At 40.6% G+C, this 11,518-nt stretch overlaps 1 protein-coding gene across 1 annotated transcript; it reads left to right on the top strand.

Annotated features, from left to right (window-relative positions):
- Positions 1-6,617: 6,617 nt before the first annotated feature.
- zpd (zona pellucida glycoprotein d) lies at positions 6,618-10,456 on the top strand. The gene is made up of 10 exons (XM_033635255.2): positions 6,618-6,820; positions 7,005-7,056; positions 7,141-7,248; positions 7,964-8,172; positions 8,292-8,449; positions 8,575-8,689; positions 8,761-8,888; positions 8,981-9,164; positions 10,096-10,201; positions 10,288-10,456. Exons 1-10 carry the CDS (start codon positions 6,800-6,802, stop codon positions 10,407-10,409), a joined length of 1,203 nt encoding a protein of 400 aa, XP_033491146.1. The 5' UTR covers positions 6,618-6,799; the 3' UTR covers positions 10,410-10,456.
- The last annotated feature ends 1,062 nt before the right edge of the window (positions 10,457-11,518 follow it).

The following is an 11,518-nucleotide window of genomic DNA, read 5'->3' as shown; positions in this document are numbered from 1 at the left end:
CTTTTCAGTTGTCTTTTTATTTTTACCCACTAAATGTTCATTATGTTTACTTTTACCTTTTTTCCATTAAGCCTCAGTTTTTGAAAAATCATTGTTTTCACAATATTTGTTGTATGTGCAGTGCAGTCAGTCAAGATTTTCACAGTTGGAAAGACGTTCGAAGGAGAATTAAACAGTTCTGCATCTACTATGAAACTGAAAGTGAAAACAGACAAGTTTCTGCCTTAACTTATTAATATAAGGTAAACGAAAGCTCAATTTACAGCTCAAAGGAAGGGCTGCAACCGTTGCGCCACCACGCCAGGAAGTGGATTGTTAGCAATTGGTAGCTATCCCCAGTTACCAGAGTATCAGTGTAAAATCTGTATAGTTATTGTCCTCAGTAGCGAAAATGGTGGATTGTGGAACAATTGAAGCAGCTGTGAAAAACAGAATGCAGTGTGTGTTTGTCGTTTCTAGGCTCTGAGGTTTTGGTTGTCATTGCAACAGCAGCACCAACAATAATACCACTTGAAATCACTAGAAGCTGAAAAATTGATAAGTTGTCTGTTTCCACTTTTAGTCTTGTAATTTTCGAATCTATGTACCTTTCAAACTGGACCGTTATAAAATCAATTTTACACTGATGCATTTTGCATTTGCAACATTGGGCTCAATATAATGCACACTTCTAACTCTCAAACATATAGGTTAATGTCTACAATCCCTGGTCCTGAATGTTGCAGGACGTCACCATGTTGTTTCCACAGGCTGTAGTGTGAAACTGTGACACATCCTGTCCCCTGGCAGATGGTTGGTTGGCTTGAAGCCGACCGCAGGACTGGAGGGATATTTCTGTCTGTCTCTGTATCAGAGGGGTGATTTCTGGGGTAACAAAGGGAAGAGACATTTTTTAACACAAACTGCAACACTTTCCTAATGTTAAGTCATTACATTTTACAATATCTGACTATGAAGAAGTTGTGGGGTCCCAGTTTTACATATTCTCTAAGAAGAATTAGCCTGTTTATCACTGGAATAGGTGGACTTAGTCATTATTTGGCTTCTTAGTGTCATTTCAACTTCAAACAGGTCCCTACACTTTGAGCAGTTTCAGCCTGAGCTGTGATTTCTCTTAGTATAATGCTCAAATGTAGCATGGCATCACCCAGCATATTGTACACTTTAGCAACCACGGGGAGCCTACCAGTACATTTAGCAGCAAAAACTGACTCTGGCTGAGGTTTGCAAAGCCACCGAGCACATGCAAATCTTCAGCAACAATCACCCATCGTCCCCTCTGTTAAATTTGTGGCCCACGCTCTCTGTCCTTCAGTCTGGCCTGAGAGAACACAGATGGAGGCTCATTCTGTCTTGGCTGCTCCACACAGGCTAACTGTACGGAGATGTTGGGTTCATCCATGGCCACAGATAAAGCTGAGCCAAGTGCTATGGGATCCGTGCTGTTGTACTTCGTCCCAGTGTTGGGAGTTGGGACACACCACTGCCCCCCCAACGCTTAATAATATGCCCGACAATCTGAAAATCAGATGCTAATTAGCCAGTCACACTGGGGTTACTTAGTCTGTTGCAGAGCCCCTGGACCATGCACGCTTTAATATACTGTATTATCGTCTTTACATCCTGATTGAATGAGTTCCTCTTCCTGTGGATTTCATACAGCCTGCCTTGTCTGTTTGTGTGTTCGCTTTAATACATCCAGCAGCAGAAGACCTGCCTCTCAGGTGTGTGTGCCGCAGCTGGTGTTGTGAATCAGGCCGATGACAGACACCTCCTATAAGCCGGCTATTTCACAACACCAGGGTGGCACTGCACCACTGTCGACGAGACGGAGAATCACTACATGATGCTGCTGAGGGATATGATGGAGGGGCTGCATGAAGCAAATGTGTGTTGTGTTCACATGGATTTCTCATTGTCCATGGGTACAACATGCACATGCACACACAACAAAGGGTGTTTTTAAAAACCTGGAAATTGATTTCAGTGGACTGTTAACTGATATTTGTGTTGTTCTGCAATGCAACATGCTGTGCTGACTTTATGGCTCTCCATCCAATCATAACATCAATTTCAGTTTTATTTCCCACTTCATGATAAGAACTCATTCACATTCATTAAGACATCTGAACCACACATATATATACTGAATTAAATAATAAAACAGAACCAAGCTACTGTCACAGGTGTAAACACAGACATATTTTATTGCTTCTCGACAAACTTTGAAAGTTTTTCTAACCTGTCTGCTCTGTTAATAAATAATCTTGCCAACATTTCCTCTGTAGATTTGTTCTGTTGCTGCTTGGGTCCAAATAATGTGTGACGTTGAGGTTGTAGCAGCACAATAAAATAAAAATTTGCTGCTTATTTAAATTTCAAACTAGGCATCAAAAGAAATTGAAATCTATGATCAGTAAAATAAAATGTACCAGGTGAGAGCAAGGCTAAAAAAATGTGTGTCATGAGGTTTCAGTGGAGTGATTTAACTGTTTGATATGCTAATTAGATCCACTGGCAGACAGCAGGGTGTATGAACACAAACCTTCCTCACCATATGCTTTTGTTGTGGCTAATGGGACGTTTCCGAACAGAGAATAGATTTTTTTGTTGTTGTTGTTGTTCCAATTAACTATAGGCAGCCAGTTGTAACGGTGCAAACAACCTTTCCCATCTGAGTGTTTGTTGATCATTTTCTGTTTTCTACCATGAAGGATCTATCAGAGAGGGAAGGTACGGACATGAGTGGAGTCACCGCTAATAGAAAAGAAACAGATACATTATTATGTGAGGTCATCTGATCTGCCACCAGAGATGGGCTGCTGCAAACCTGCCTCATCCATCATAGTGTTTCCCCTTATTAACAACTTATTCTGGCTCTGATCTGTCCCATCAAAGACAGATGGTCTGCACCCAAACAGGAGAGAGGCCTGCCTGATGCTGTCTGAGAATATGGAGTGCAGCCTGCGGGTGTGACAAGTTGGCTCTGTAGGAAATACAGTGACCCAGTTATTGCTTTCCCTTAAGACATTGTTGAGCCCCTTAACTGCTTTAACCCGCTGACACTAAAAACCTGATTTTTATCCCTTCTCCATTAAAATCTTTCTGTACCTCCTCTTTCATATTTGAATGGTTTGGTTTAGTAAACGTGAGGCAGTCATTTTAGAGCTATTACGATCCAGTTTGTAATGTACAAACATAATTCCTGTTTGATTGCAGTGCTGTTTCACATACTAGAAATGATGATGGGGTAAAGTTTCCAAAGCACTGAACCACTTTGGGCTGATAGTGACATCTGCAGGAGACCCTTGGCACTTTGTTTCTATTCAAGGAAAAACCTATTGATGAAACAAGGCAAAATGTAGGTTGTGTAACTGACCTCAGCAGTGCCATCTGTGAAAAGTCACACAGTGCAAAGGTTTGGGAGGTTGGAGAAACCAGTAATAAGTCCTCCACAACACATCTGCATGCCAGATTTGAGTCATGACAACTCAAACAAAAAATCCTTCTTTTCCCTCCCTCCAGATTGATAAATTGAATTTAAGAAAACACCTAACAATTCTTTTGTTACTGATCAAAATGTTTCCCATTGAATAAAGAGACATTTTCAAATTGCCTGTTCCACCCAACCAGCCATCTAAAACACTCAAATATGTAATTTACAGTAAAATAATACAGAAGAAAGAAGCAAATCCTAACTCACTCAAAGGCCCCTAATAGGGTACGACGGGGAAAGATGCCCCCTCCACCCTTACATTCCTCTCCTTACCAGTAGATAGCGCTAAGTATGCTTTCACATGTATTGAACCATGATTATGATCCAGTAAATTGTGACATTTCATGTTGATTGCTGCAATCTAGCTAGCTAGCTAGCTAGCTAAAGTTAGACCCAGAGGCCCTCTCAGGGGGTGAAAAGCCAGGGGCTTCAGGGGCATCCTGCCTCAATATATTATTTAGTTAGATTTCCTAGTAGATGTGTCTGTATGAAGTACACTAAGTACAAGCTTGTACAGTATTTCCAACAGCTTGCCAACATTATTAGCTAGCTAGCTATCATTGCTAGCTATCTAGAATTAGTCAGCATTTTCAGCAAGCATACTGGAGGAAGAACTCCCAAAATGAAATGATCAGCCAGAGAAAAAGGCCACAGAGCTTCTGGATCATCCATTAATGGGTAAATTAACATTAGACAGTTGGTTTTGTGTGCTTTGGCATAAGGTTGTTACAATGGGCCCCAGTGCATACTATTATGACGGGCCCTCAGGCACACTAGTTATTGTTATGCACCTAAACTAGCTCCCATATAATCTTATCATCACATGATTATATAGAGACTTGACACTGGTTAATACCAACACACATACAGTACAGGCCAAAAGTTTGGACACACCTTCTCATTCAATGCGTTTTCTTTATTTTCATGACTATTTACATTGTAGATTCTCACTGAAGGCATCAAAACTATGAATGAACACATGTGGAGTTATGTACTTAACAAAAAAAGGTGAAATAACTGAAAACATGTTTTATAGTCTAGTTTCTTCAAAATAGCCACCCTTTGCTCTGATTACTGCTTTGCACACTCTTGGCATTCTCTCCATGAGCTTCAAGAGGTAGTCACCTGAAATGGTTTTTCAACAGTCTTGAAGGAGTTCCCAGAGGTGTTTAGCACTTGTTGGCCCCTTTGCCTTCACTCTGCGGTCCAGCTCACCCCAAACCATCTCGATTGGGTTCAGGTCCGGTGACTGTGGAGGCCAGGTCATCTGCCGCAGCACTCCATCACTCTCCTTCTTGGTCAAATAGCCCTTACACAGCCTGGAGGTGTGTTTGGGGTCATTGTCCTGTTGAAAAATAAATGATCGTCCAACTAAACGCAAACCGGATGGGATGGCATGTCGCTGCAGGATGCTGTGGTAGCCATGCTGGTTCAGTGTGCCTTCAATTTTGAATAAATCCCCAACAGTGTCACCAGCAAAACACCCCCACACCATCACACCTCCTCCTCCATGCTTCACAGTGGGAACCAGGCATGTGGAATCCATCCGTTCACCTTTTCTGCGTCTCACAAAGACACGGCGGTTGGAACCAAAGATCTCAAATTTGGACTCATCAGACCAAAGCACAGATTTCCACTGGTCTAATGTCCATTCCTTGTGTTTCTTGGCCCAAACAAATCTCTTCTGCTTGTTGCCTCTCCTTAGCAGTGGTTTCCTAGCAGCTATTTGACCATGAAGGCCTGATTCGCGCAGTCTCCTCTTAACAGTTGTTCTAGAGATGGGTCTGCTGCTAGAACTCTGTGTGGCATTCATCTGGTCTCTGATCTGAGCTGCTGTTAACTTGCGATTTCTGAGGCTGGTGACTCGGATGAACTTATCCTCAGAAGCAGAGGTGACTCTTGGTCTTCCTTTCCTGGGTCGGTCCTCATGTGTGCCAGTTTCGTTGTAGCGCTTGATGGTTTTTGCGACTCCACTTGGGGACACATTTAAAGTTTTTGCAATTTTCCAGACTGACTGACCTTCATTTCTTAAAGTAATGATGGCCACTCGTTTTTCTTTAGTTAGCTGATTGGTTCTTGCCATAATATGAATTTTAACAGTTGTCCAATAGGGCTGTCGGCTGTGTATTAACCTGACTTCTGCACAACACAACTGATGGTCCCAACCCCATTGATAAAGCAAGAAATTCCACTAATTATCCCTGATAAGGCACACCTGTGAAGTGGAAACCATTTCAGGTGACTACCTCTTGAAGCTCATGGAGAGAATGCCAAGAGTGTGCAAAGCAGTAATCAGAGCAAAGGGTGGCTATTTTGAAGAAATTAGAATATAAAACATGTTTTCAGTTATTTCACCTTTTTTTGTTAAGTACATAACTCCACGTGTTCATTCATAGTTTTGATGCCTTCAGTGAGAATCTACAATGTAAATAGTCATGAAAATAAAGAAAACGCATTGAATGAGAAGGTGTGTCCAAACTTTTGGCCTGTACTGTATCACCCAGAAATCATCATGGCATATCTGTAGAGGACAAAAATACCAAAGAAAATAAGGGATTATTTATAATCTAGTAGTTTTTTAATACCCTATTTATAGTTTATGTAAAGCGAGCAAATATTTTATATTTTATAATATGTTTTGTTATAGATTGCTACCAGCTATTTTACAAAAAAAAAGAAAGAAAGAAAAATGGTGATGGGGATGGGTTTGCCTTTTCAAAGGCAGACAAAGCACATGGCACCATTTTAATTAAATGTTAATTTTTCTTTGAACACAGGCATATTTCTAAGGTGGCAATCCAAATTACTCTCAAGGGCCTGTTTTCTGCCTAACATATAGTTGGAAGGCCCACTCTCTATGGGCCCCTCGCCCCATGGGCCCCTGGTGCAACTGCCCTGCCTGCATTGTCTATATTTACACCCCTGTTTGTGTGCTTTTACAACAAAATTGGCCACTTTACTTTTTATCCTAAGGGGGCGTCATCCTCCATCTTACCCATCTTGTTTTATTAATAGCTGAATTTATTTTTTTTACTAATTTACAAGCTAGCACAATTAACTGGAGTTTGATATAAAATAAATAAATAAAACATAAATGGTCGGTTTTTTACCGTGCGTGAGGAGCACGTGAGCAGCACAGGCCAAACGGCGCGTGGAGGTTAACAGTGACAGGTGTTCATCATTTAGGAGCAGCAGGTGCTGGAGACGAGGACAACAGGAGAGAGCGTCGCGTTTGACGGAAAATACCGCATTTAAAAAGGAAAATTCATATATATATATATATTTACGCAAAACAGAACAGTAATGATCCAAATCGGCTTGAAGGTGAGTGTAGATAAAATAATTATGAGCTTTATGTAAGAAAACGAAACTAAATGTCTGTGTAGCTTAGAGTGGACTCTTTTAAAATGAACAAGCTAAACTGTCAGTGTAGCCCAGCTATATATGGTCAATAGGTCAGATTTAACACTTTGCATTGTTAAAGTGGAAATGTTAATTCTTCAACCAGCTGAGCGTGGTCCTCGTGCTTCTCGCTGGCTTCACGCGCCACCGAGTTGAGGGTAAGACTGTCTACTTGTGTTAAAATGTTAAATGTTGTAGCTTTTGGATGTATAAAGAGTGACGTTACTGTGTTTACTGTGCAGGTGTCTGCAGTGTGGAGCATTGCACTGACCGCACAAGATGTATTCTGTCTAAAGACCAAAGAAGCTGCAAATGTGCAGTTGGGTATTATGCTGACCAGTGTGACAAAAGTAGGCACAGTTTCTGTTCTTACAATTTACTCTACCTGAAAAGTTTTAATGTGTCACAAAAGGAGCTGTGAGTTTAGAGTCACCATGAAATGAAAGTAAAATTTCTAAATGGGGACCTGCGCAATATAGCAATGCCCCTAAAGCTTGCAGACACAGCTTAAAAATGGTTAAAAAAAAAAACAAAAAACAGGGACCACCATGCTAATCCTCAGTCTAGAAACATTAGATCCTACATTTCCCATAATGCAACAGGTAGCATCATCTTAGCGTGACCCTTTCCAAGGCTTTTCACACTGCATTTTTAAATTGCTGTATTCATGTACTCCTCAGATGATCCCATTTCTTGAGTTGAGAAGTTGTTCCTCAGTGTTCATGAGCATCATTATGTGGAAACAATATGGCCGCTTCAATGAACTTGTGTTGAATTTTATTATTCAGAGCATTTAAACAACACATTGATAACAGTTTGAAGCTTATATTACAAGCAATTTTTCCCCCAGACTTCTTGCTGCACCAGTGCATCCCCTTGAACTACTAAAATATTGCTTTACCTGACTAAAGCTGATAATTAACTTTTCTTACTAATTCAGATTACTGTAGGCTACTTGAACAACATTTAACAGTTACAACCTAATAGCATATTACAAATTACATGTGAGCAAAAAATTGACATGCAGTATGTGAATTACTAAAGCCTTACTTTTTGTTTTTATAGATGCGCACATCAAAGTAATATGCAGCAAAGACTTCATAGGAATCAGAGTGATAGAAGATTTCTTCAGGTATCACAAGGTGCCACTGGAGTCTCTGCACTTGCCCAACAAATCTTGCCGTGCTCAGAGAAAGGTCATCAACGGTGTGCCGTACTACCTATCCAAGATATCTAAAGACAAATATGTAACCTGCGGAGGCAAGCCACTGGAGGTACGACTGAAGCAATTAAATCTTAAAAGCCAGGCACAAATCTGTCACTGTTGTTCAGTGTAAAAATATGATTTCAACAGTTGTTCTTGTCAACTTTTTTTCCCCCCCCCTTCTTACAGAAAAACTTCACTCACATCTCCTATTCTCTGAGTCTACTGTCAGATGCTCACGTTACTGGAAACATCATCAGAGATCCAGTCATTAAGATGGACTTCACATGCTTCTATCCATACATCAGAAGAGTCAGCCTGCCTTTCCCAATCATCCCCTTTTCCACGTGAGGAAGATAGCAGACTAATTTATACATAAGCAGTGCCCTACAAAATTACAGAAGTTCAGAGTTGAAGCTGTGCACTCACCAGACCGTTTTTTTTTTTATTCTTGCTTGTTCTCTGTACACAGCGAGACGGTGATGCGTGTAGATGAACTTGATGCCACGATACAGATGATGTTGTACACTGACCAATCCTACTCTGAGGCCTACAGTAGTGCCCCCACCATTGAACTCAGAGACAAGGTAACGCTCCTCAGTTTAACCAAATAATATCATTTTGGAGTATCATGTCAGCGATGGTTTTATGTGTCCAGGTGTATGTGGAGGTGACGGTCACAGAGCCTGCAGATTTCTTCCTGCTGCGGATTAACGAGTGTTGGGCCACACAGTTTGCCCAGCCGAATACTACAGAGGAACTGGTTCACACTCTGATTCTGAATGGGTAACAGCAGCTCTCAATATCCACAGTTCATTTCACTTAATATGAACTCCAGTCAAGTCATTCCTACTCCTCTTTTCCATCTCTTTATTCAGGTGTGTGAACGACAGAACTGTTTCCTTTCTTAACACGAGCATGGGACAGTCTGGCCATAATGGAGAGAGTTCCACCATTCGCTACAGCTTCGACATGTTTCGTTTCACAACAGAACCTCACGAGCTCTATCTACACTGCACTGTTCAACTGTGTGAGCCAGATGACCCCAAGTCCTGCACACCTGTGAGCACACTCATCTTACTTACCTGGTGTTGATGCAACCTGAGGCATTATACTTGTTTTAAAGGGATAGTTCACCCCAAATGCATATTTTTTTCCTCTTACTAGTAGTGCTGTTTATCAGTCTAGATTGCTTTGGTGTGAGTTGTTGAGTGTTGGAGATATCGGCCGTAGAGATGTGTGCCTTCTCTCCAGTATAATGGAACTTGATGGCACTCAGCTTGTGGTGCTCAATGCGCCAAAAAATACATTTGGAAAAACTCAACCGCAATCTCTTCTTCCAGCAATCATGACCTGTTTACTCAAGATAATCCACAGACTTTGTTGTGAGCAGTTTCACATAGGAGCTATCTTCTTTCTGCCGAACAACACCTGCTAACAGTATCGCCGCACAGAAGGAAGCGTGCCTTTACTGCTAGCTCACCTCACACCACTGAGCTAGCTAATGTTACTGCTCAGTTGAGGAGGATGCCATTAATGTTGACATCTTGCACTGTCACAAGCACAAGCCTCTCGTCCATGAGTAGATGCACACTTCCTTCTGCATGGTGATACGGGTGGCAGGTGAAGTTTGGAAGGAATAAAATAGTTCCTACATGAAACTGCTCACAACAAGGTCTGTGGATTATCTTGAGTAACCAGGTCCATCCATTATATTGGAGAGAAGGCAAACATTTCCACGGCTGATACCTCAAACACTCAGCAACTCAATAATGATTAGCACTACAGATTAGAAGAAAAATATGTATATTTGATTTTGAAGTGTCCCTTTAACCCTAAGAAAATAACTGTGAAAATGGACATATAATGCCCTCTACTTACCCTTGGAAGGATCTGTATCATATGAAGGATTTAATGTCTTGCCTGTTATTTTTTTTTCAGTCTTTTCAGTCTCACTTTCCTCATGTCTTGATTGATTTTGTTGTCTCTACAGAACTGTAATTCTATCACTAAGAGAGAAGCGGTGAGAGCAGACCCCAGTCTGGGCCTCCTCTCATATGGACCCATCAGGATTGAAATGCCAGACAGACCTCAGTCCAGTAAGCTCCTGTGTATTTGTCACTGTTTTTTTCAGTGATACTTTCTCACTGTGAGACCACAATTATCTCTTTGGCTTGTGTTTCAGGCTTACTGACAACGGTGGTGCTGCCTGTAGCAGGTGTCTGGACTGTAGGCTTCTTCCTTATCATCCTCATCACTGTAGCCAAGGCAGGCAGCAGGAGGCTGGCACCAATGGGGGAGCACTGATGAAAGTATTGCTACTGTGGGCAGCTTGAATAAAACTTTAAAAAGTGTCCATATCTTTTTATTTCTGTCCTGGTACATCTTTCCCAAAACAAGTGTTGTGTCACAGCAGGGTTATTCAGCTAAGTTTTTAACAGGACAAAAATGTGACCAAAGTTAAGGTTATAAGGCATGCTGACCTTTACTTTTAACAGCAAATTCAAGTTTGAGTCAGCACGTAATATTTCATAAATTAGGTCCCTTAAATTACCTCAGTAAGCACCATGTTGGTTTAATCCTTTTTTATTTGGGTTTAAACAAATTGAAGATCATGAGAGTTGCATTACCCACTGCAGGTCCTGAGAAGATCCCAGGGGGGAAGGCTTTTATTTGCTAAGAGAAATGAAACACTTAAACAACAATGAAAGTTTCTATTCTCAGAAAAAAATGGTGTTTTATTTTATCTTAAAATACTGGAGGAAATATTTCCATTGTCATTAGAAACTACATTTGCCATCAGTGCATACATGATATACAGACTTGTTTTAGAAGATGTGTAGTTAAGTCTATGCAATAAGTCGTACAAAATCAAGTTCCATTGCTGTCTGCTGACCACAATGTATTTTATTTAATAGACTGAAAAATATATGTCTGGGAACATTTGCATGTAAATTGATAAAAGCAACAATATGGCTGTAAATCGTCAAAGTCTGCTTGCTTTTATTGGATTCTTTCTCTGCTGCTGCTAAGCCACACAAATATTTAATATTAGAAGGAACAGTATTTCAAGATTTCCTTAGAGGTAAAATGTAGTTTCGTATAACATACTCTATATAGTGCTGAAATACAACAGAAAATCAAACAATGATTTATGCTATAGTGTAATATATAAAATAAATCATTCCAACAGACAGACAATGGAGAGAAGAGTAGTATATTAAAATCAGAAAATTAAAAGATTTTAAGAGCTCTGTAAACCTTTAAATCCTGCAGCATGAGGACAGAAGAACATTTCTGCAGAAAACCTTTCTCCTGAGAGGCAAAAATATGCATTACCTTAAATATTATGTAACACACAGCATCCCAAATATTAATATATCCCATGGACCATCCCAAATTCATTACACAGCACC

The sequence above is a fragment of the Epinephelus lanceolatus genome, chromosome 5 (assembly GCF_041903045.1).
Source record: "Epinephelus lanceolatus isolate andai-2023 chromosome 5, ASM4190304v1, whole genome shotgun sequence".
NCBI classification, from domain to species: domain Eukaryota; kingdom Metazoa; phylum Chordata; class Actinopteri; order Perciformes; family Serranidae; genus Epinephelus; species Epinephelus lanceolatus.
The sequence above is the reverse complement of the archived record's forward strand: the minus strand, read 5'-3'. Positions and strand labels throughout refer to the sequence as shown.

What these genes read in the sequence shown, in the direction of transcription:
- zpd (XM_033635255.2), top strand. Translation starts at nt 6,800, where the DNA reads ATGATCCAAATCGGCTTGAAG. An exon ending in GCGGAGGCAAGCCACTGGAG is followed by an intron (nt 8,173 to 8,291) that starts GTACGACTGAAG and finishes CCCTTCTTACAG; the next exon opens with AAAAACTTCACTCACATCTC. An exon ending in CACACTCTGATTCTGAATGG is followed by an intron (nt 8,889 to 8,980) that starts GTAACAGCAGCT and finishes CTCTTTATTCAG; the next exon opens with GTGTGTGAACGACAGAACTG.